The following is a 24,849-nucleotide window of genomic DNA, read 5'->3' as shown; positions in this document are numbered from 1 at the left end:
CGGGTCCGGGGCGGGGCGCGGGTCCGGGACGGGGCGCGGGCTCGGGCCGGGGCGGGGCTCGGGCCGGGGCGGGGCTCGGGTCCGGGGCGGGGCGCGGGCTCGGGCCGGGGCGGGGCGCGGGTCCGGGGCGGGGCGCGGGCTCGGGCCGGGGCGGAACGCGGGTCCGGGGCGGAGCGCGGGTCCGGGGCGGGGCGCGGGCTCGGGCCGGCCGGGCGGCTTCGCCCAGGGCGTTCGGGGTTCACTGCGCCGCTGACGCCGGGACCAGTCCGAGTGCGGAGCCGCCGGAAGTGGCCGCGCGCCGCCCGCCGCCCGCCGCCCGCCGCTGTGCGCCCGGGCCGCGGCCTCCAGCCCCCGCCCGCCCGCCCGCGCGCCGCGCCCCGCGGCCATGCGCCCCGCCGCGCCCGCGCTGAGCCGCCCCGCGTCCCGGCCGGCGCCGGCGGAGGAAGCCTGAGCGGCGCGGAGCCCGGCGCAGCCCGCGGACGCCATGGGGCTGCCCACCCTGGAGTTCAGCGACTCGCTCCTGGACAGCCCCGACTTCAGGGAGCGCCTGCGGTGCCACGAGGTGGAGCTGGAGCGCACCAACAAGTTCATCAAGGAGCTGCTCAAGGACGGCTCGCTGCTCATCGGGGCGCTGCGGGGTGAGGGCCGCTGGGCGCGGGGGGCGCGGACCGGGGCGGCGGGGGGCGCGGGCCGGGGCGCGGGCCGGGGCGCGGGGGGCGCGGGCCGGGGCGCGGGGGCGCGAGGGGCGCGGGCCGGGGCGCCGCGGGGGGCGCGGGGGCCGCGGGCCGGGGCGGCGCAGGGGCCGCGGGCCGGGGCGGCGCAGGGGCGGGGCGCGGGGTGCGTAGGGGAGTCCTGGACCCCAGGGTGCCGTGGCCCCGGTTCCTTTTCCTTTGTTTGCGGGGCGCGGGGGCCGAGCCGCGCTCCCCCGGGTGTCGCGCGTCCGCGTCCAGGTCGGCTCTCCGCCGCAGCCCCGCGGACCCGGGTCCCGGAGCTGGGCAGGGGGTGCGCCGCTGTCTGTGCTCTTTTGGGGTTACCTCGCCTGAAGCACTTTAGAAGTCTGGGGCCGGGAGGAATCGAGGGCGCCGCTGACCGAGAGCCCCTCCCGCACGCCGGGCGCTGGGGGGGGGGGGAATGGTGTCCTGCGTGTCCTTCCGCTGCGCTGTGTCCGTGGTTCTGTCTGCTGTGTCCGCGGTCCTGTCTGCTCCGTGTCCGTGGTCCTTTCTGTGCTGTGTCTGTGGTCCTGTCTGCTGTGTCCATGGTCTTGTCTGCTGTGTCTGTGGTCCTGTCTGTGCTGTGTCTGTGGTCCTGTCTGTGCTGTGTCTGTGGTTCTGTCTGTGCTGTGTCTGTGGTCCTGTCTGCGCTGTGTCCGTGGTCCTGTCTGGTCTGTGTCCGTGGTTCTGTCTGCGCTGTGTCCGTGGTTCTGTCTGCGCTGTGTCCGTGGTCCTGTCTGCGCTGTGTCCGTGGTCCTGTCTGCGCTGTGTCCGTGGTCCTGTCTGCTGTGTCCGTGGTGCTGTCTGCGCTGTGTCTGTGGTTCTGTCTGCTGTGTCTGTGGTCCTGTCTGCGCTGTGTCTGTGGTTCTGTCTGTGCTGTGTCTGTGGTTCTGTCTGTGCTGTGTTCGTGGTCCTGTCTGCTGTGTCCGTGGTGCTGTCTGCTGTGCCCGTGGTCCGTGCGCCATGGTCCTTCTCTGTGTCTGTGGTCAGGTCGCTGCCCGTGGTCTGGGGACCCCACCGGCCTCGGGGCTTCTCCTCCTCCTTGCCCTCCAGGTGGGGCCTTCTCGCCTTCCAGCTGCAGAACTTGGCTTGGGTGAGGAAGACATTGTCAGAAACTTAAGTTTTCCAGACGTGGCTGAAGGACTCAAAGCGAAGGCTTCCCCCCAACCCTGCGTCTCGGGAGCTTTTCCATGCTCTTTTTCTCTGAAGTGAACATCCGAATCTAGCCTCCAGTGCCCACCTGGCTCGGAGCCCTTCCAGTGGTCCAGTCACCGCAGGCCTGGGGGCTCCTTTGTCTGGGCCGCAGGCGAGGATCTGTGCAGCCCGCGTGTATTTTGCAGTGCATACCCACAGCAACGATGCGGCGGAGACGTGCCTTGAGAGGATGTGTTCCAGAATCCTGTTTTCTTTTCACCAGCCAGAAGACTAAACATTTTTACTTGCCACTTCTGCTGCTTAACTGGAGTCAGGAAAAGAGGTTCCCTGCCACCTCTGAGCTGGACTGTGGTTCTTCCCTCTCTCCTGGTTTGCGCATCCCCCCCCCCCCCCCCCCCCCCGTGGTTTGCCCGCGCTTCTTCAGAAAGAGCTGCCCTGCACCTGGGTCGGAGCAGGCTAGCAGGGCCCCCCTTGTCCCCTACCCTGGGGCGGTGGCGGTGGCAGTGTGTGTAGGGGCAACCAGGGTTTGCAGAGTAGAAAATACCACACAGACCCGATCCAGGCTGTGCAGGTACACCGTCCTTCTGAGGACCCTTGAGCGTAGCCTGGTAAACACCAGATGCGTTTTCCCGCCCCACAGTGAATGAACGGGCTTGAGGCCTGACCTCCCCAGCCACGCAGACCCCAGCTTCATGAATTTGGCCCTGTGCGCTGGGGCGGGTTGTTTTGTTCCAGGACGAGGGCTTGAACTCAGAACCTCACACGCGTACTTGGCTTTTTTGCTGGAGGCCAGCACCTTCCACTGAGCCACACATCGCTTACACAGAGCTTCACCTTAGTGACATTTGACTGTGACTTGCTTTCTTGTGGATCGAATTCTCAGCTTTGCTGCCTCAGGGAGGCTGTGTAGGGTCCAGGGTCTGTGAAGGTGCTGTGGTGTGGGGGTCCTGGGCCTGTGGTATGGGGTCCCAGGCCTGTGGAGTGGGGTCCAGGCCTGAGAAGGTGCTGTGGTGTGGGGGTCCTGGGCCTGTGGTGTGGGGGTCCCAGGCCTGTGGAGGTGCTGTAGCGTAGGGTCCTGGGCCTGTGTGGCGTGGGGGTCCCAGGCTCTGTGAAGGTGCTATGGCAGTGGGGTCCTGGGCCTGTGGCGTGGGGGTCCTGGGTCTGTGGCGTTGGGGTCCCGGGCCTGTGGAGTGGGGTCCCGGGCCTGTGGAGTGGGGTCCCGGGCCTGTGGAGTGGGGGTCCCGGGCCTGTGGAGGTGCTGTGGCATTGGGGGTCCCGGGCCTGTGAAGGTTCTGTGGCGTTGGGGGTCCCAGGCCTGTGAAGGTTCTGTGGCGTGGGGTCCCGGGCCTGTGGCGTGGGGGTCGTGGGCCTGTGGTGTTGGGGTCCCGGGCCTGTGGAGTGGGGTCCCGGGCCTGTGGAGTGGGGTCCCGGGCCTGTGGAGTGGGGGTCCCGGGCCTGTGAAGGTTCTGTGGCGTTGGGGGTCCCAGGCCTGTGAAGGTTCTGTGGCGTGGGGTCCCGGGCCTGTGGCGTGGGGGTCGTGGGCCTGTGGCGTTGGGGTCCCGGGCCTGTGGAGTGGGGTCCCGGGCCTGTGGCGTGGGGTCCCGGGCCTGTGGAGTGGGGTCCTGGGCCTGTGGAGTGGGGGTCCCGGGCCTGTGGAGGTGCTGTGGTGTTGGGGTCCCGGGCCTGTGGAGTGGGGTCCCGGGCCTGTGGAGTGGGGTCCTGGGCCTGTGGAGTGGGGGTCCCGGGCCTGTGAAGGTTCTGTGGCGTTGGGGGTCCCGGGCCTGTGAAGGTTCTGTGGCGTTGGGGGTCCCAGGCCTGTGAAGGTTCTGTGGCGTTGGGGGTCCCAGGCCTGTGAAGGTTCTGTGGCGTGGGGTCCCGGGCCTGTGGAGTGGGGTCCCGGGCCTGTGGAGTGGGGGTCCCGGGCCTGTGGAGGTGCTTTGGCATTGGGGGTCCCGGGCCTGTGAAGGTTCTGTGGCGTTGGGGGTCCCAGGCCTGTGAAGGTTCTGTGGCGTGGGGTCCCGGGCCTGTGGCGTGGGGGTCGTGGGCCCGTGGCGTGGTTTCCTGGGCCTGTGACAGTGCTGCTTTTTCCTGTCCCACCATTTGCTGTGCCTTGCTCTGAGCTCAGCCTGCAGCTGCAAGTGCTTAGTGCTTAGTTCTTGTTTTCTGCCTTGGAGCAGGCTGAGCTATTATGACTGAGTTTTGTGTGTGTGTGTTTATACTTCGCTGTTTCATGAATAAGTACTGACTTACTAAGACAATATTTGCACCTGGTATTTCAAGTTCCCACTCTACCTGTTTGCTTTCTTTCTTCTCTTTGGCTCTTTGCTGGTTAGTTGGGTGATGGTCTCACGGACTTTCCTGTCTAGGTTGACCTTTTAATCCAGGTCCTCAGCTCTTGGCTTCTTGAGTGGCTCCCGGGCCTGGCATTACTTCTGTTCTTGCTGATAAGTTTTCTGGTGTTTTGGCACGAGTTCTCTTGGCTAGTGCCCCTGTGACTGTCCTTCCCAGCGAGGCCCGGGACCCTGGTGGGGCGGTATGCTCTGAAATGAGCCTAGCAACAGCACTGATTTGGTGGGGAGAGCCTTTTGCTGCACCTTTCCCAGCAATGCCTGGCCAAATCTGACCAAGGCTTTTCTTTCATTACCTCAGGTTTGAGTTGGCCAGCTATCTAGTCTGCCTTCAAGATGGAGTTTCTCCAGCCTGTATGTTTGGGATTCTGTTCTAGTTCACATCTAACTTATTATGATTGTTCGTGTATGCATGCACAGAAGTGTGATTTTGTGTGCAATGTCTTAAAAAGAGAATCCGTTTACCACTTTCATGTAGACAGCACTGAGGGCTGCCTCAGCCTGTCAGCCATGGTGAATGGATCCAGGGCAGGGCTGTGGCTGGGAAGGGATTTCCTCACTCAGGCACGGCTGATCGCATCCCACGTGGCGTTGCAGCCGTGGTTCAGTTCTCCCTGCTTTTCCCAGTGGAGGCTGCACTTGGGAATCTCCTTTTCCTGCCTGCTTCCATTGCTGGCTTCTTTTTAGGGGCCAGATGACTTGTGTTCTGGGAACAGAAGTTCCTGGCAATGGGGACACGTGCCCAAAGCAGGAGGAGGGCATGGCTCCCGGGTGGGCTCGCCCCGGTCCATGCTGTGTGCACGCTGTGGACGTGGCCAGGGAGGTCCATGGCTGGAGCCAGCACCCATGGTTTCAGACCGAGGTTTGAGGTTCAGGGCTGCGGTGGTCTTGTGGTTGGGGACCAGGTAGGTTCTACCCCAAGAGAAAACCCAGAAAACAAGAATCCACGTGACTCTTCCTTCCGTCCGCAGTGTTTTGCCGCTGTCCGGGCCGAGAGGCATCTTGTGCCAAGCCAGGCTTCGGTGCGCTTGGGGCCTGCCAGAACTGTTGATGGCACAGGCCAGGAATTAAGAAGGGAAGAAAGAAAAAAGCGTGAGACGTTGGCCAGGTCTCCGTGTCCCTGGGGACTCCCAGCTTACAGTGAGAACGCTCTTCCGGGGCCATTTCCAGCTTTGGATTTTGTACCCAGCCTCTGCTTCGCAGGGGTGGAGCTCCCAGCTGGCCTGTGAGCCAGAGGTCAGCCAGCACCCCAGATCCAGCGGGGCCCTGCTCTTTGGCTTGGGCCTCTCAAGCCAAGGTCAGGACTGAGTCAAATGAGCAGAAGTGGCTGCACCCTTGAACGCACCGTGATTAATGTTGAGAGGCTTTGATTCCGTCCCCGTGTTGCACCCGTGTTAGTTTCCCGGAGCCTTGGTGCTCTTGGAATGAGTGAAGCTGCGTGGCATGGTGGCTTCACGCTCCCTCTCTGTGCCTCTAAGCAGAGTCCTCAGCTCCCCTGGATTTCCTTCCCAGAGTAGACATAGAAGTGTTCTCTGGGCAGTAGCTGTGGGAACTGGAAGTTGGTCTCTTCCTTGGGGAGGGGGTGGCTTCACCAGGCCCCTCACCCCCCCCCCCGCCCGTTCCCAGGAGACTAGGACCGTGCTGATTGGATGCATCTGTATATCCATGCCGGCAGGCCTTTCTACTAGATCGATACGCAGAGATCTCAGGTTTAGAGACATCAACACATCAAATCTCACTGAGCCAATGTGACTTAGCAGTGAAGCATTCACGATGGGGAGATGGGCGGGAGGGAGGGAAAGGGGGTTATTTAGTCTGCCCTCACTTCCCACAGTCCTCATCTCACCAGACCTTGAGGCGGCCACCTGTGCCCGGCCCTCCTCCGAGGGGAGCCGTCCTTCCTGCTCCTTCCGCTCTCTGGGTAGGAGCCGGAGTGAGTGTGAGCCTGCCACTCGGCCAGCTTTCAACCTTTCCCCCAGTCTGTTGGGCCTCTGCCCAGAATCAAATCACCCTGGTGGTGTGTCCCGGGGGCCGGGCCTCCCCAGCCCTGGCCGCTCCCTGCAGGTCCTGGCTGGAGGGTAGCTGCCACGGACATGCCACGCCACCACGGCAGCAGTGTCATTCATGGGGCTGCCTTGACAGATCTTGAAGCAGGGGAACAGAAAAAGGATGAAAACCGGGCAGCCAGAGGAAAGGCCATTGTGATGACTTTGCTTGGGGCCAGTTGAATTTCTCCTTCAGCATGCATGTCTCTGGGAGCAGGGGTGCTGGGGGGGGGGGTGTTTGCATCAAGTTGAAATTCTTGGCTAATCAGAAGTCTCCATTCTTTATGTCTATAGTATTCAGATGTAATTCTCTCATAAACCCACTTATACTAGTCTGCAGGCGGAGGTCTGCAGGCTGCGGTCGGAGGGCAGTCTGGGAAAGAAGTTATCATGACCTCTCAGCAAGCATGCTGAGCGTGGCGATGCAGGTCTGCAATCTCAGCCTTGTGGGAGATGGAGGTCAGAGGGTTGCAGGCCACTAGCTGCAGGCAAGGAGCGTGAGACCGCCTCTGGAAATGAACAAACAGGAAAGGATGAGGCCTGAGTTCAGGCGCTGGTCTGGCCTCCGTGGGAAGCCCGAGTGGGTTGTGTTTGGGCAGGGACACCAGCTGCCCTGTACTGTAGTTCACCGCAGGAGACTGGATCCTGTGTCAGCCATGCCATCGATGAGACTTTGTCCTTTAAAGAATTTTTCCTGCCCAAAATGTGCATTTATCTTTTTTTTTTTTCCTAATGGAGCCTGTGGTCTCTACGTCGTGGTGTGGAGTTAGGGCCCACGCCAGCACCCCACGGGCACAGGGCCGTGTCATGTGTGGGCCCTGCCTGCTGTGGGCCCAGCCCCCACTCCTCGGCCTGGGCGGGGCTCAGGGCAGCCCGCACCTCCCCCGTGAGCCCGGGGAGGAGCCAGAATCCGCCACGTCCAAAGCAGCCTCTCTCCCCTGGCTTCCGTCAGGGCCCACCTACGTCTGTTTTGGTCCTAAATTATTCCGTTTTTGGAATTGTGCATTGTGTCGAGAGTAAGGTACCCACAGTTACCCAGTGACGAATGGATGTGAATATAATGCTTTTGGCTAAGTGTGTGTTGAGACTCTCTTTGATTACGCTGTGATGGCACCAGGGGCAGCTATTCAGGTCCACCTCCAGGTGTGCCAGTTACCTAGGAGACACAGGCACTGGGCGGAGTCTCAGTGAAGAGGAGGAGGAGTGGCCTTGCAGACTGGTGACAGGTCCAGGAGCCTTGAAGAGACCTCGCGGCCTCCATTACATCCTCGCATGGCTGGTGGTTCTGATTGCTTGGCCTTTAGTCTTTCCATGAGAACTTGGGGTTAATTATTTCTTCTCCCCCTGCCCCCCGTGTGCGTGTGTGCGTGTGAGCGTGCATGTGTGCGTGCGTGTGCGTATGTGCGTGCGTGTGCGTGCGTGTGTGTGTGTGTGTGTGTAGGAGGTAGCATGGCTTGTGAAACTCCAGCAGGTTACTGAGAGTTGGGCAGGAAGAAGCAGGGACAAATACAGTCTTTATTCTTTTTTATTTTGTCCGGGGCTGGGACTCGAACTTGGACTCTGATGCTTGCTTTTGCTCACTGCTGGCACTCTGCCCTGGAGCCATGCCTTCACCCACCATCTGTGCTCTGTAACCGCATTTCTTTCCCGTTTGTGAACCCATCCTTGGTCAGTTATTGGCTAGCAGCTTTTCAGTTTGTAGTCTTCCTGTCCTCTGCCTACCAACCTTTCCATGTCATATTCTGTCTGCCTGACCTGCTTTCCTTCTTCTTAGTTCCGACTGTGTTTGAAGAGTGCCTTTCACTCCTTTAGAAATGACATCAAGGCAGGTGGACCCCACACATGTACATGCACACATGCGTGTGTGCTCACATGCACACACACGTATATAATCTTGAGGTCTGGGCTGTTTTATTCAGTTTGGGAAGCATATGGTTTTGTGGACAGATGCACCAGCCCAGGTGGGTGTTTCATTGGAGCGTGACTAGTAGTAATAGCCCTCAGGGTCTCTGGAATAAGGTTTAGGTGTGGAGGCCCTGAGCCCGGAGTGAGCTTGCTTCCTCCCGGGACGTCTTCTGATTGCCTGGGCTCCGGTCTGGTGTCTGAGCTGGGGTGGGAGGGCACACAGTTACTTGCTGTCTCTGGGCTCTGATGCTCGGGGAGATGGGAGTGGAAGGTGTGGAGAGCCCCACAGCGGCCTTGCTCTGTCCGGGCAGCTTGGCCACCAGCCGGGCGGCCGTGGCTGGGTCTAGGCCGGGGCCTCTGCGCAGGCCTGGCGGAGACTCGGCCGAGGCTGGTGGCGTCTTGCGTAGGACACGGCTGCATGCAGACCCTCCAGCCTATACCAGCTTACTGCCCCGTGCCAGCTCGCCATGGCTGCGGCAGACACCGGGGGCAGGTCCCCGCGGGTGGCAGCTCTGGGGGCTTGGCCTCCGAAGGGCTGGTCGGCTCTGCGTTCGGGGTCTGCGCAGGGCGGGCGGGAGGGGGCAGAGCGAGGAGGAGAGCAGGCACCCCACCTTCTCCCCCAGGGACTCTCCTACTCAGAGCCTTGCCAGGGGACATTCGAGACCCAGCCACTGTGGACGGAGCGAGGCGGCCGGCTGGAGGCCTGCAGGGGAACGCCCAGGCTCTCTGCCTTCTGCCAGGACGTCAGTGTGTGGGGACGTCAGCGAATCCAGTCCGGAGGACTCGGCCGTAGTGACACCTTGGCTCCATCTTGTCCAAGTGATCGCCGCTGCCATCGGTCCTGAGCTCCTGTCTGAGCAGATTCTGTTTCCTTTGGTGACCCCGAGTTTTCCCGTCCGGAGGCCGGCCTTCCTGTTGCCACACCACAGTTACCTCGTGTTCTTTTTTCTTATGAAAACGAAGAAAACAAGTAAAAAATGTTGGCTCCTGGGCTCCCGGCGGCTCCCAGCAGGTATGGTTTTGTAACAGGCCCTCAGAAGCCTGCCTCTGTTATTCCAATCACGAGGGACTGGAGCGGACAGAATGATGCAAGACTTTCTCAACGTCGTTTTTTTTTTTTTTTTGGTGAAAATGTGCAGAATCTTTCTAGCAGAGCCCTGAAGCTCTTGAAGACTGAATGTTCCTTCCTGTAAAGGCATTGTTTTACATTTGTGGGTGCAAGGTGAAAGGTTATTGTGACCTTTCCTATGTCCAACTCCGCTACCTTTGATGAAAGCCCTTCAGAGGAGCAGTGGAGGATTCGAGTTGAAGTGGGCACACAGATTTGGGGTTGCTTGTGTGCCTGTGGGTGACCCTAGGAGGATGTGGCGCCCTTGGAAGCTGCCTTCCTGCCAGCCCAGCCCCCATTCTGAAGTTGACCCAGGGCTTCAGCTCCCTTCTGGCACCGTGGGAAGGACCTGCAGCTCAGGTGTGAATGCAGACCCTCAGCCTCTGGGGCTGCGGCCTGCGCGGGACAAAGAGGTTCAGAGACGTTGGTTCAGGTAGAGACACGTCGGCTAGGCTTTTCACGTTCTCGCACTTGCTTAAGTTGAAGAATTTTAGGCAGACCTAAAGAATTCTTACTTAGGTCAGGTTGACTTTTGGATTAATTCACTCTTGTAAAATCTCTCTTTCTCTCTCTCTTTTTTCCTATTTTTTCTCTCTGTTGCCAGTTGGTAAAGATAACTTGGCTCTTTCTGTTCATGTGTATGTAGGACTGGGAAAAGCTTAACAAGTAGTGGCAGTGATGTCTAGCATGAAGAGAACCGTCCCCCCTCCCCGTGCATTTCCTGTTCTACTTGAGGAGGACTGTCCAGGACAGTCCAGGCCTCATCCCGTCCCTGGCACAGGACGTCCTGCAGTTGTTTAGCTCAGAGAACCTAGTGGCCCTGAGGACAGATGAAGTGCAGGGAGAGGAGGCTCCCAGGCAGCTGTGCTGAGCCCTGGGGGCTGGCTTGCTGCTGCTTCGGCCAGTCCCTCCCCCCTCCCTCCCTCCCTCCTTCCCTCCCTCCTTCCTTCCCTCCCTCCCTGCCTCCCTCCTTCCCCTTCCTCTCCTCCCTTCCTCTCCCCCTCCCTATTTCTATGTTGTATAATAGATAGACCTTCTGTGCTTGTCCCACGGTCTTCAGCTAGTCCTTTTTCCCTTTTCGCTTCTGCATGGGAAACGTCTGCTGGCCCATCTACAAGCACTCTGCGGCTCTCCTGGCCGTGTCTAGTCTCCTGATGAGCTCACGAAAGGCATTCTTCATTCTGTGACTCTAATTTGTTGCATTTCCTTTTGATCCTTGCTCAGAGTTTTGACTTTTCCATTCATTCTTGCACGTTTTCTGCTCTTCCCATTAGAGCCCTTAAAATATCCATCACATTTTCTTCAAAATTCCCAGTGTGATGATTCAGAACTCCATGTCCTATCTGAGTCTGGGTCTGATTCTTGGTTTGTCTCTCCAGGCAGTTTCTTTTGGCAGCTGAGCACTGAGTAATAGAAACTGAGGTGCAAGGCTTTAGTGTGAGACCTTGCTCCCGCAGGGGACACTTAGTGTTTGTTGGGACGGGGGAGCCGGGGGCTACATCCTCACCTGCCTCCTCTGTTGTCTTCGCGCTCACACTTTCAAGGCTTAAGGAATGCCCAGTTGCTTTGGCAGAGACTATCAGAAGTCTGCAGGCAAGAGAAGAAGGCATGCAGTTTAAGTAAAGTTTAACTAGAGTGGAAAGCTCTGTGCTTTTGTCAGCATGAAATACATCAGTCAGGGCATGATTTGCTATTTCCTTTTTCAAATCCGTAGATGAAATCTTGTGTGTGGTTTACTTACACTGCCCCCTTCCCACATTATCATACAGGATCCAAATGGAAACGGCAACTAGGAGACCTCCTCGCCCACTGTTCACCCTCACCCTCCTGCAACTGATGACGAAACACACCCTCCAAATGCCTGAGTTTTGCCACTTTATTAAAGCAGTTTGCTGGTTCTGTTTCTGACTTGTACCTGTCGACGGGCGTACATGCCAGTTAGTCTACTCTAGCGCACTTACAGAGATGCATCTCATTTTCTATTTAGTCTATTATGCTCGCATTTTCTTACCAAAACGAAGTTAAAGTACACAATGACATCTTCCTCTGTCAAACACAGCAGGATCGCACCCACAGCTGTCAAATTGAATTCTTGAGTGCCAGCTGCTGCTTTTAAGATGAGATTAACCAAAGCACTCATGAAAATCAGGCACAAGAGACAAGTTGGTGATTGTAAAGGTGGAAGCAAGGATGTCTTCTTCAGGGCTTCCGGCCAAATAAGAGAAGTAGTGGTGTGTAGGGAGAGTGAATTCAGGAGATACAGGGATTACTCAGTGCAGGTCCATACCTGGTAGAAATTGCTAAAATATACAATTTGCTCACAAGACGTTATATTAAAATTGAAAATCATATTTGGTCCTACACCCCTTCTCTTCTGATTGCTTTTCCTTTGGTGCCTCACCCAGAGTTTGTCAGTCCTGACCCGGTGTGGTTTCCGCGTTGACCCTGTGGAAGTGGGGTGACCCTCGGGGGCTTCCTGCAGGCTCTGGGCACCACAGAGGCCACTGCGATCTGATCTGAGAGGAGCTGGCTGCGGAGGCGAAATGCAACAGGGCTGTGAGGTGGAGTGGCCGCGGCAGCCTCTGAACTGTGGTTCCAAGTTCCCAGGTTGGCGGCCGCGTCTGCGTGCTGAGAGGTGGTCAGGGCTGGGGCAGCCCAGGAAACTAGGGTTCGTTTTTATGCGCGTGTTCATGGAAAGTCCATCAAATAGGATGTACCTCCACCAGAGGACAAGAATCACGTTCTGTGATCGAGGGTCCGATTTTACAAGAGGCCCCTGTTTACGCTGTTTCAAAAGAGATTCCTAACTGTGCGGAAGATTCAGTGTCTTTCTGAGTCCACAGACCCAGTCGAGGTCTGAAGCAGTGAGTGGAACACACTTCGATTGGAGGGCGCACGTTTTGTGCCCTGGGTGGTCGGCCTGGACAGCATGTTTTCCAAGCAGTTGGCCTGCCCTCTTCCGAGATGATAAACGGGGTGTCGTGATGCCGACTTGGTTCCAGGGAAGGGTGGTGTGCTCCGGGCGTCTGACCCAGCCAGGCCCGCGGGCCAGCTGCAGGGCCGTCACCAGATGGCTTCGTGGAGCCCGGCCTTCGACTCTGGGCACCATTCTTTCTTCAGAGAAGTCTGCCTCGTGTGGACTTCATCATTATTGTGTTTTGAATCTAACCGTGCAGCGCACGTGCTGATTCACGGCGTAGCGCCGTGCTGGGAGAGCACGTGGGTGTGGAATCCAGGGAGGAGTACACCCCCTGTGCCGAGGGAGGACCCTCGGGCAGGGCTGGGTACGCGCAGCTGATCGGAATGAAGATGCGGCGGATGGCAGCGTAACTGACACACGGGCTCACGCTCACAGGCACATAGAGCTGTCCATGATACTTGACCTGTGTTTGGGGTTGCCGGAGCCCCGGCCTACGCAGATGACTTCCCCGTGGCCCCCAGAATCCTCATCCTGCTCTCTGGGGAGGAGTGAGTGTGGAGGAGGAGGAGGCTCCCGCGTGGGTCCCCGCTGCCCCACCCCATGGGCGTTTCTGTGGCTCTTCATTTCTGTGACTGCGGCCAGCAAGGCTCTGCTTTACACTGCTTTCTCCTGCGCAGGGATGCTGCCCTTTGCTTTCTGGCCTTTTTCTTAAGAGTCTTGCTAAACCATGGGGAGGAGATACCCAGAGCGACTCCCGTGGCCGAGTCCCTGCATCGCTGTTTTAAATCCGTAGGGATCTGGGGAGCGGTTGGAGGGAGTCCAGGTGAAGTCCTGGGTTGAACAGCATCTTCCTCACAGGAATATTCCTTACTGGAGGTAACACGGCACAGCCGGGCGCCGCACACAGAGTCCAGAAGTCGGGGTGGAAAGGACAGGTGTGCTTTCCCAGCGTGGACCCAGTTTTCTGTGGCATCACAGCCAGCGCTTTCTGCCTGGGAGGTGGCTTGATGGAGCCGGGGCGAGGTCGGGGCGAGCTCGGGGCGTGGGTGTCCTTAGTCCCGGTTGGCTGGTGAAGAGAGGGGGGGAGCTCTCACACTTCTCTGGAGCGTGTTCCCCTCTCCCCGCTCCCCTTCCCGCCTTTGTGGCCTCTGGGTGTCTCCTCGGCATAGCTCGGGGGTGAGCCTGGTGGAAATCCCCTCCAGAGCTTTCCTGGAACAAACCTGGGTTGAGAAATCCTGGGCGCTGGCGTCACAGGCCACGGGCTGAGGTGCAGAGGGAGGGGCTGGGGAGAGCACCCCCGGTTTCAGGGGCTGGAGCTCCAGGCCGCACCATTGCCAGGTGGGTGCTGTACCGCTTGAGCCACACCCCAGCCCTTTTTGCTTTAGGTTATTTTCGGACATCATCTTACTTTTTTATTTTGGGTCCGGTCGTGGGGCCTGAACCCTGGGCCTGGGCGCTGTCCCTCAGCTCTTCAGCTCAAGGCTAGCGCTCTACCACTTGAGCCACAGCACCACTTCCAGCTTTTTTCTTATGTGGTGCTGAGGAATCGAACCCAGGGCCTCGAGCATGCAAGGCAAGCACTCTACCACTTGAGCCACAGCGCCACTTCCGGCTTTTTTCTTTTTGCTTGAACCCAGGGCCTCAGGCATGCAAGGCAAGCGCTCTACCACGAGCCACCTCCCCAGCCCCATGGTCTTGCTTTTATCTGGACTGTGCTGTGTCTGCAGTCCCCATCTTTGTCACCTCCTGAAGGATCTGGTTACTGTATTACATAAGCAGAGCACTGTGTCTTTTTCCCCAGTTAAAAATTGTTATGTGTGTGTTGCTTACACAAAGATGTCTTTTTGTCAAAGAAAAGACAAGCACTGCGTTATTCCCCTTGACGGGACACCCTCACAGCTCCGACCACCCAGCATGGCGGAGGGAAAAGCCCATCCGCGCCGAGACAGGCAGGAGCCTGGGGAAAGACAGCCGGCGGCCAGACTTGAGGAACAGGGGTCGGCCTCCATCCCAGGGGTGAGAGGAGGCTTGAGGTAGGAGGCCCGAGGGGCGGCAGACACTCACCTGGGGATTCAGGAAAAGCGCCTGGGGCTGAGGGGTGGGTCTGTGTGAGTGGCCCGGGAGGTCGGTCCACCTGCTGAGGACACAGGCAACCTCTGAGGGAGGAATCTGGACATCTGTTTCCATTTGCATCTGGAACATTCCTGGAGGCTTCTCTGTTAGGGGCTTGGCCTGTATGGTGTCTATGGGGCAATTGGAGGGCAGGTCTAGAGGGGGCGTCAGGGCGGGGCCTGGTGGCCATGTCAGGTTGTGGGGGGCAGGGCCTGGCAGGAGGAAGTCAGGTCATGAGGGGCGGGCCCTGGCAGGAGGAAGTCAGGTCATGAGGGGGCCATGGGGAGATATTTGGACTCTGGCCTCTTTGTGTCCCTGCTTCCCGTCAGCCATGATGGGACAGACCTTTCCCCTCAGCAAGCACCATGGATCCTGAGTCATACAGGCCCAAGGGGAAGACACCAAGTGGCCATGGACTTTAGCTTTGGCCCTCCTTTTAGTTGGAGGATCCAACCCCAGGCCTCACACCTGCGGCCAGGCTTGTGCTGTGAGCATGTTTTCACCTTGCGCCCTGCATGTCAGTCAGAGAATTGCTCCTTGGTGTCCTGCAGGGCTCGGCTTACAGCTTCTATCCATGGGATGTAGCTATGCATGGTGCTTGTGAGAAGTTTGTTTTCCCGGATTAGGTGAAAAAGCAAGTTATCATGGAACTGTGGTTTCTACTAACTACTAGAGACAGAGTATAAGAGTGGAATTATTTTATCATGAATAAAGTGAACATGTGGAAACCTGTTATTTTATTCATGTTTGACTGTTTTGTTTTCTTTAAGAAGAAGCAGGGGCGGGTGCCTGTTGAATTTGTGCCAAGGTCAGTGCCCCCTATTTTGTCTGCCTGTTTAATAACATTCATGCAGAGGCAATTAGACGGCCACTCCCACTGGTAATCCATGCTATCAAGAAACCACGGACTGCAGAATTTAAGGGCAAAAGAAGTAAGATTCAAATGCTAAAACCAGACCTAGTTTGAAGTCGTTCTGAAGAGTGCTTGTGCTCTTCCAGAATTTCAGGATTAAGTTAAAGAAATATACAACAGCAATATATACACTTGAGAATGACATATTTTCTTCTTAAATTATCTTGGACTCCTTAAAAAAAGTGAGATAGAAATATTAACTGTATAATTAGAGGCTTGTTGATGGATTACCTTTAGTCAGTTGTCAAAGCAATTGAAAAGTGACTGGACTTCAGTGAAATTTCAGGATCTGTTCCTTGGTTCTAAAACAATTTTGCTTCAACATAAAACTCTTAACTTGAAAAATTCAAATCCTGAGAAACATTTTTTATGACCCTGAAAAAAATCAATTTTGGATTACATATTGTTCTGAAAGGGATGAAGTAGACCCAGCTGAGTTTTATTTGTGTAGTTAACTTCAAGAATAATCCCATTTATTAAGGCAGTAGGGATTAAATATTTTTACATGTTGAAAGTGTGCTAAGTCTTTAAAACCAGGTCTGGAGTTTTAAAATAAGGGGCGTAAAGAGCAATGTGGTAGTAACGTGTAGTGTGCCCACACCCTCTCTTCCCTCCCCCTCCTTCCCTTCTTCCTAGCTCCCCTTGTTCTGTAAACACAACTTGCTATGGCTGGGTGGGGAGAAGGCTTCCAGGAAGTAGGGTGAGGAGAATGACTTTTCCCATGACCCTCACTCTCATGTTGTTCCAAGGGCTCCTACTCAGAAATGCCTTGATAACCACACTCATTCCTGACATACCCCCTCCTACCTCCCCCCCCCACAGCTGCCCACTGCCATCTGACCCCCAGTCCAGCTGCAGCTTCTGCCAGCACCAGTGGAGGAGGCTTTCACCTAGAGCCCTGTAGATCTGCATCCATCTTTGCTGATGATGTGTTGCGTGTGTGTGTGTGTGTGTGTGTGTGTGTGTGTGTGTGTGTGTTTTAACAAAAAGAAGCTCAGTTACTTGGTGAGATCTGCAGAGTTGAGAGGACTTCAAAAACTATTTTGTTTTTGGACATACTAAATCTTGTATCTGTGTGTTCCTCCTTCCTGTGTGATTTCTGGGACTTTCTTATGAAGTCTGAAATGCTAAAACACATTGTTTTCTGTTCTGTGACTTTTACCATTCACATGAACGCTTTCAGAGGATTGTCAGTACTGTCCAACATCCTCCCCCTGGCTGGTTTACAATGCACACTGAAGTTTCTTCTTCTGGTATAGAAAGGAAGAAAGGGAGAAAAGGTATTTGCTGAGTAAGCCCTAGAGGAGGGCACTGCAGTTATGTCTCTAATTTTCTGAATAACAATGCAGTGAGCATGCTGTTTTTACAGACAGACAGAACACGAGCTGTGAGAAGAGGTAATCGGCTGGGGAGAGCAAAGATATTCTGTCCTGAACACTGGATTTTCACCAGTCTGATGTCCAGGCATCTTTCCACAGCAATACTGCTCAAGCCATGAGCTTTACCAGGAGATTTCCATGTGGTGGGGAGGGTATGGAGAAGTCATTTGACAAAAGAATCCGTGGGTCCCGGAGGTGGTGAGGGCTGGGGCCAGGAGAGGAGTACTGAAGGAAGCAGGAAGTGCAGGGGAGGGAGGATGGAGGAGAGCAGGAAGTGCAGGGGAGGAGGGGGAGGAGAGCAGGAAGTGCAGGGGAGGAGAGCAGGAAGTACAGAGGAGGAAGGTCGAAAAGAAGTACAGGAGAACAGGAAGTGCAGGGGAAGGAGGATGGAGAGCAGGAAGTGCAGGGGAGGGGGAGGAGAGCAGGAAGTGCAGGGGAGGAGAGGGAGAGCAGGAAGTTCAGGGGGGAGAGCAGGAAGTGCAGGGGAGGAGAGCAGGAAGTGCAGGGGAGGAGAGCAGGAAGTGCAGGGGAGGAGAGGGAGAGCAGGAAGTTCAGGGGGGAGAGCAGGAAGTGCAGGGGAGGAGAGCAGGAAGTTCAGGGGAGGGGCATGGCAGTCACGTGTGACGGCCCTTTGACCTCTGCAGACCGCCCCCCCAGCCGAGGACCCCGCCCTGGGCTCTGATCCCAGTTCTGCGATGGCATCCTTAGGAGGCTGGTGCGGCCCAGTGGATTTCTCTGGACGCAGCTTTCCCGCAGCGCCTGTTGTGAGTGTAGAGATTACATGTGCTGAGATAATGCAGCCCACCATGGGAATATTTATTTTAACCCCTAAGTGTTACTTTGTGCCTCCCTGGTGCTCAGCCCCTTCCACTGTGAGGCTGGGGGTGGAGGGGAGCGTGCTGGGGGCGGCCGGAAGACCACGGGCTCTACCTGGACACCCCTCCCAGGCTTAGTTTTGCGGGTTTTAAAATAAACACTCGAGAGGAAATCCGAGTGGTGATCCCTTTGGGAAATGAACAGCCCTGGACGATCTCAACAGAGCCGCGAGGAAGGAGAAGGCTTTGCTCTCCCCTTCCTCCCTCCAGGCTTCCGTCTGCCCCCTGCGCTCCCTGTCCCTGCCCGGGCCGCCCTCTCACGCAGCCTGTTAGACAGAAATACGCAGGCTTAGCTTGCGATTGAGAGACTGTGTGTGTGTGTGTGTGTGTGTGTGGGTATGGGTGTGGGTGTTCACGTGTGCGTGTGTGTGTGTGTGTGTGTGGGTATGGGTGTGGGTGTTCACGTGTGCGTGTGTGTGTGTGTGTGGGTATGGGTGTGGGTGTTCACGTGTGCGTGTGTGTGTGTGTGTTTGGGTATGGGTGTGGGTGTTCACGTGTGTGTTCGTGTGTGTGTGTGTGTGTGTGTGTGTGTGAGTGATAATCATTCCCCGGTGGTGTGGTGCTGATTGTCCTGGGCTGGCTGGCCTTGGGGCGGTGGGAGCGAGGTGATGCTGAGCCCGCCTGGGCCTGGTCTCTGCCCCGAGGACGCCCCGGTGCCCAGTCACAGCCTTGAGCAGCAGCCGCACTCTCAGGCTTGTACTCAGTGGGTTTCGTTTTGCGCAGCTGTTTCAGGGGTTGGGCCGGGTGTGGCTCTGAGTTCCTCAGGAACTCAGTATTTTATCACTGAAAGCAACAGATGCCCTTAGCTGTGAGGCTTTCTCTGTGGGGTTTCCAAGCACTGTCCCAGGCAGTTGGGAAACGCACTGAGGTTGTCAGTCACCTGGCAGGCGAATGCCAGCCCGCCGAGGGTGCAGCCCTCGGCTTCCGACTCTGTCCTGCACGCTTTCAGCCCTGTGGAGAGAGAATCCCTGACAACGCTCCCACCACATGGGGATAAGTTAAACTTCTGTAGACCGTTCTGTTCGGACGGTGCAGCTGTGGCAGTTTAATGAGCGACACTATTTTCAGCAACGCCCGTGCGTTTAATCATGGCCGCTGCTGGAGCACCGAGGCCCGCGCGGGAACTCGGGAATGACATGCAGGTGGAGGCGCTGGGGTTCGGGAGGGAGTCTGACGGGGAAGGAGACGGCCGTAGACAGCGGTGAGGCTGGCTCTGTGTTTAGGACTGGAGGGAGGAGAGCACTGGTTTGGAGTAAATCCTCGGGCTCTGCAGCTGTTAAACTGGAAGTGCACTGTTGCTCATCTCCCAGGGCCTCGGATGGGTTTGCAGGAGTCCTGAGCCGCGTGCGGACAGGCTGGCAAGCTCCACTTCGCCATCTCCAGGGGCGGAATTCTGGGGAGCCCATCTGTGACTCCTCTCTGGCAGTGTGGAGCCCAGGGCATGCTGGGCCTCCCTGGCCAGGGCGTCTGGCGGATGGGAACGGCGCCGCGGGGAGATGGAATACGTGGGTGTTGACTCCAGTCCCGACCCGCAGCTCCTCCGGTGCTGAGACCCTGCTCCATGTTTCAGCCAGTCGAGGGTTCCCTGCTGGGGACGGCCCTCTGCAGTCGCCCGCCCGCGGCTGGTGGTTTTAGACCCGGAGCCCAGCGTGTAGGAAGCGTTAGGCCGGGTCTTGCGGAGCTGGTTTCTTGTTTCTCTCCTCGCAGAGACAATGGAATCTGTTTCCCTAGCAGAGTTTTCAGGATGCCGGGGTTTTGTTTCTTTTGAACACTGAAAGAACAGGAAGAGACGGCCGAGGTGCCACATGCAGGAGATCTGTTGTCAGGTTTTGGCTCTTGGTAGCTGTTTTCTTTCACTGATGATGCCAGATGCTCTGTGCGATGTCGACCATCCACCATGACAGCGGCAATACAAAATGTAGACTCACCGTGACTCACGGACCCTCCCTTGTCTAGTTTTCTGTCTTTCACTCCGGAATTGGATAAGGATTTTAAAATGTCGCCTCCTAGAATGCATGCAGGATGGCAGACAGAAATCATCGCGCTAGAGTTTCAAGTCGTTGAAGGAAGGACAGACGCATCCAGAAACTTAGGTGAATGCACTTAAACCTTCTCCTCTGGGGAGGTTTGACGCAGGCCAGAGCTCGTGCGCAGCACGTGAGAGGCGCCGACTGCCCCGGTCCTCAGGAGGTTTTTGAGCCTAGCAGGGCCCTAACTATCCATCGTCGGGCTACGCGCTGTCTAATTAAAGGCTGAACTGTGTGTATCATTTGTGTGGAGAGTCTCTATTATTGTAACAATAAAAGAATTAGGCACAGCTCCTTCGCAGGGTGTGGGAAGCTCCACGGCCAGGCCCAGGCCCGGCTGCGCCCGCTGACGCAGTAGGCACTCCTTGGCTCTGGCTGCGGGAGGAAGTCCTCACTGCCCGGCGCAGCCAGCGGGTGCCGGTTACACGCAGATCCCTGGAGCGCGTGTCCGAGGCTGCGTGCACAACAGAGCGTTTTAGGGGAGTGAGTCTGAGTCTGTGTTTCGTGTTGGAATAACGGATTGAGGTGTGTCACCATGCTGCTTTCTGGTCAGCGTGGTTTCTGTAGACAGGATGCGTGTCTTCTTCCAAGTTACTTATGGGGTTTTACAATAACCAGCAGGTGTAAACGGAGAGGACACTGGCGGTTGAAATGCTTTGGGATCGAGGATACGGAGAGATCCACGAGACGCAGAATCTTCAGTAAGTCAGTCATCAATGATGTGGCGAGGAGGTGACTTTGTTTCTTAGTGAGCTGCATCCAGTGTGGTGGAGTTGTGGGTTTAAAAGGACCTTGCAGAGGTTGCTGGAGGCCGTGGAAGCTTGGTGTGACCGAGGCCTGCGAGATGGAGCCTCCGTCTGCTTCTGAGCCGGGAGCCTGCCGCCTCCACCCCCCCAACCCCCCTGCACAGCGGGTGCCCTCCCCACAGCAGGCCAGGGGCAAGCTGCAGAACCTCACCCCGGGCGCCGATGGTGGAAGTCAGCTTATTAAACATGGAGCAGGGAGCTGAACTTGAGAGAGAACAAGTCATAAAACCGGCCCCACGTCCTCTGCCTGGTCCTTCCTGGTTTTCCTGTGCCACTTCCACCAGGTCCCCAGCTTTGCCACCGCGCTCAGAGTGGAGAGGGACAGTGGGGTGGGGCAGCGAGTCACTGAGCCCGCTTGCGAGGGAGCGGAGTGATCTTTGTGCCCTGGCTTTCCTGGCATCCGCTCTGCCCGGCCTGACAGTGGCCTTTTGTTTCTTTTGGGAAGCGGGAGGCATGGTGCCAGCACCTTCCGCGTCCGGCCCAAGGCAGCGGCTCTATCTCCTCCTGTCAATCACCATCCGCTGAGAAGCACCCAGGAGAAGCCGGGCAGATGGTTGAGGGAACGTTTTCTTTTTTCTACACATGATGCTAAACACTCTCATATGGTTAAAGATAAATGAGTAAAAACACAATAAAAACCCAACAGAGTGAAGATACAAGGGTAAACAGGGCTGGGCTGAGCTCACATTCTCAGCCTGTTGTTAAGCGTTTCGTGTGTGTGTGTGTGTGTGTGTGTGTGTGTGTGTGTGTGTGTGTGTGTGTGTACGCGCGCGCAGGTTTGTCTGGGTGAGTCTGTGTGCATTTGATCAAGCAGATTCACTTCTGGGTGTGGGAAAGTTTTTCTTTAAGGAATGCTGGAATGCAGATCACTATTTTAAGTACAGGGAGCACGGTGCCTGTTTGAAGTTGGGATGACACTGGGCCACGGAGGGCAGCGGCGTGTGGTGTGAGTACTCGCTGGCGTGGGGCCTGGGGGAGGCGGCCGGTGTCGTCCCTGGTGGGGGTCTGTTCAGCTGCCTTGGTGATGTCATCACAGGCCGCCGGGCTGTCCCGGTGTTGGCTTCCGTCTGGGTAGGTCTGGTGACGCGCCGACCCGGCCTCATCGCTAGGGACGTCCCTAGGAACTCAACGACAGGCACAGGGTGCTCCCCGCGCCCCGCGGCTGCTGCAGGCCGTCCCTTGGCGGAGGATCAGCGCCGTCGCTGTGAGTGGACGGTGGGTGCTCTGTGGTGTCCTCCTCCTTTGAAAGGGAAATGCACACTTGGGGAGCTTAAGAAACGTACTCACACAGCAGAACCGGAGTTAACGGAGCCTGTCGAGCACCGGAGTCATTTCCCTAACCAATTGTCTTTCAGTGAGACCTATGTGTCATCAAAAGATGACACAGAAACTGGGAAGCCACCTCGGCCCCATTTTCTCCAGTGATGCGTGAAACTTGAACTTCCTTTGAACGGATGGCTCACTGCAGCGGCCTAGTGACAGCCCCAGCGTCATTGTGGGGGGACTGTGCTGGGATTGTAGGGGGACACCCACTGCTCAGCCAGCTGCCCCCGCCCCCCCGTCCCCTCAGCTCCCCATGCCCCACCCCCGGCCTTGCACAAAGCCCTCCTGGCCTTTCTCTGGCTCCTTTTGCAGCGAGGAACACATCTGTGGGTGACCACCTGGCCTCTCAGCCTGGATTGTTCTTCATCATCTTCTAGAAAGGCGTTAGTTGGCCTTATTTCTCAGATGCTGGCTGTTGCTGGCACGAAGGCCGTGAAGAGGCTGGGGCTGGCGTAGTTGCCCGTGGGGCTTTGGGGACAGCGCCAATATGGCCAGTAGCAGTCTCAGAATCGGGTGTTCTGAACAGTGAGGTAACACTCAGGAATTCTTAAAATACGTCTGTTCTGACACAGAGGTCCTGGGACATAGGCCATCTGGCTGCCAATATGGAAATAGATAGGAGTTGAGTTCTGTGAGTTGTAGTTTGCCTGTGGTGTCTGTACCTTAAACATGTTAGCGTAAGGTTACTGAGGGCGTCCGTCTCCCCAGTTTTGAAGTAAAAGTTGTAGCAGCTTCTGGATTCTTGGTGGCAGCCCGGGAATAGAGCATTTCATATTTGCAATTCAGTGGGTGCCTTGCCTTGGTTGAATAGCTGGGTGTGGCTTTGGGGTAGTTCATTGGTAGAGGTAGATCTTGGAGGTTCTTCAGAGGATGCAGGAATTACTCATCTCCACAGACCGACCCGCTCGGGCTGTGCTCAAGGCCGGACACCTGCAGGGTGTGTGCCACTGCCCTGCGCTCAGGACCCATCCACACCAAGGCTGGTGGGAGACCAGGAGCCCCTCAACCGGAAGGAGGACTGGACATAGAGAAAGCCAGTGTAAATTAGTTCCTTTGGCTAAAATTTTGAGAATACAAAGACTCGTTTTTGGGAAACGATGTGAAAAAGCGGAGAGGGAAGGGGGGAGACACTTGCATGACCTAGAAGAGCAGACCTCGGTGCGGGAGCTTGGAAGGAAATGGAACCGGTCACATCGTGACAACAACAAACACATTTGGCCTATGATACCGAGAAGGGCGGAGTGGAAGAAAAATGAAGTAAAACGTGGGAGCTGGCAGAAGGCTGAAATGAGACAGAATGGCAAATGCGTCATCTGACTATCTCGGGAATATACGTCAGGTCGTCAGGAGAAAAGGGAGTGTGCTGAGACCGGGTCTAGAGAGCTGGGGCATTGGAAGATCCACGGGACCGCGACTCCTGGCCAGTCCTGCAAGTGCAGCGGACACTGGAGAATGCCTGGGCTTGGGCAGCGGCCGTGGGGCAGGAGAGGCCCCACTGGAGCGCATGGCAGGCCGGCCCAGGGCCGCGGGTGCCTGGGAAAACCACCCTCTCCCCTCGGCGGGGTGGCTCGGTATTGTCCCATCCCAGAGGACAAGGGGAATTTTGGAGTGTGGCGTCCCGTCACGTAAGCTTAGCCCACAGCGTGGGAGCTGCGGATCCATCCTGAGGCAGAACTTAGTAACGGGAGCGGGCCTTGATGCCCAAGAAGAGGACCGAAGCGGACCCCGTGGAAGTTGAGTCTGAGGAGGAGCCGAGGGGCGAATGTGGGCAGGGAGCTAACCAGAGCCCGGCCGCCGCCCTCCCGTTGCTCCCCAGGGCAGGAAGAGGGGCCGTCCATTTCCTCCTTTGAACCATCTATTTTTAACTTGAGTTGTAGCAATAGTGGAGTCTTTGTGGTTTTTAATTTTTCTGGAATTTGTAGCTTCATAGAAACTGTGGATAAAATCTGCCCAAGTATTGGTTCCTGTTTTGTTATTTTCTAGGCTAGAATCTTCTGGAATTGCATGCCAAACACATAGCATTTATGGGATTATGAGCTGCTCGGTCTTGATGAGAGCCCAGCGCCACTATTTGTTTCCACTGAAGATCTGAGGACAGTAATTGGATACACAGCGGAGATATGTTATGCTTACAATGAAAATATTTTTTGTGCTGCATTTGACATCATAACAAGTTGTGTTTTAGGAGTTGGCGTTTGTTGAGGATCACACAGTTCACCTCTCTGCTCGGTCCCAGACACTGAGCTAAGCGGTTCTCACGAAATCCTCCGGCCTCGGGGCCTGCAAGGGCATGGCGTCTCCGGGGCACTCGGGGACCTGGCGCTCAGGGATGCTGGGCGCTCCGCGGTCCCTCGATCGCCATCCTGTCTTCTCCCCACCACACAAAGAATGAGGGCCTGAACCCCAACAGCTCCTCAGCCCAGCCGCCAGCCTTCGTCTCCCAGGCCCAGATGCGTGGACTCCAGTGTGGGCCAGAGGGAGGCTGTCTCCCCGCCGTGGCAGGAGGAGGCTCCTGTGCACCATTGTACGCAGCCATCTCACATGAGGCTGGCTTGGGCCTCCATCTTTCCTGTGCCCGGGCCTCCACGCAGGTCTGTCCCAGGACACAGCACGTGGGCTCCGCGGCCAGGGGCAGCCTGAGCTTTCGGCACCCGTGGGGGAATGACAGAAACAGGTGGGCGCCCCCTGCTGGCTGCCGAGTGCCTTTCCAGTCACCTCTCTACACGTCCTCCACTGGCCGTCACTGCACTGCCCAGTTACCGGACTCCGTGTCAGCCGCACGCACGTTGACCAGTGCCCGCGGCCCGCTGAGCGGCATGCGCGTGCCGAGAGGAATGAGCCGGGGCAAAGAGAAGACAGCCGAGGGGCCGAACCTGTTTTGGGGAAGGAGGTGTTTCTTTGTCTTCGTTTGGACTCGGGTCAGGATGTGGGGTCGAGTCCACTGTAAACCACACTCACTTACAAACAGCCTCTCAGATGGTCTTTCACTGCATCTAAACCAGTAGGCGGTGGTACAGGCTTCGCCCCTGCCTCCCCTCCCCCCAGAGAGCCCTCCCCTCCACAGCAGCCCCCTGGCTGCCCCTTGTTTTTCTTTAAGTAAACGCTTCATTTATGATGTCGGAGTGACAGTTTCTCAATAAAGACAAAGGCTTTGGACAGTTGGCTTCCAGATAAGATATTTCTGGCATCAGAACACTTTTCCCCTCCTCCCCGCTCCCTTATT

At 56.9% G+C, this 24,849-nt stretch overlaps 1 protein-coding gene across 1 annotated transcript in view; it reads left to right on the top strand.

Moving 5' to 3' along the window:
- The first annotated feature begins 437 nt into the window (after positions 1-437).
- Arhgap42 (Rho GTPase activating protein 42) overlaps positions 438-24,849 on the top strand; it is a 109,063-nt gene continuing 84,651 nt past the window's right edge. Inside the window, 1 exon segment of the mRNA XM_042682986.1 lies at positions 438-638. Within this exon segment, the coding sequence (XP_042538920.1) occupies positions 485-638 (154 nt within the window). The 5' untranslated portion in view covers positions 438-484.

The sequence above is a fragment of the Dipodomys spectabilis genome, unplaced genomic scaffold (genome assembly GCF_019054845.1).
Source record: "Dipodomys spectabilis isolate Male_0828 unplaced genomic scaffold, ASM1905484v1 ptg000076l, whole genome shotgun sequence".
In the NCBI taxonomy this organism is placed as follows: Eukaryota; Metazoa; Chordata; class Mammalia; order Rodentia; family Heteromyidae; genus Dipodomys; species Dipodomys spectabilis.
This window is presented reverse-complemented; position numbering and strand designations above follow the sequence as displayed.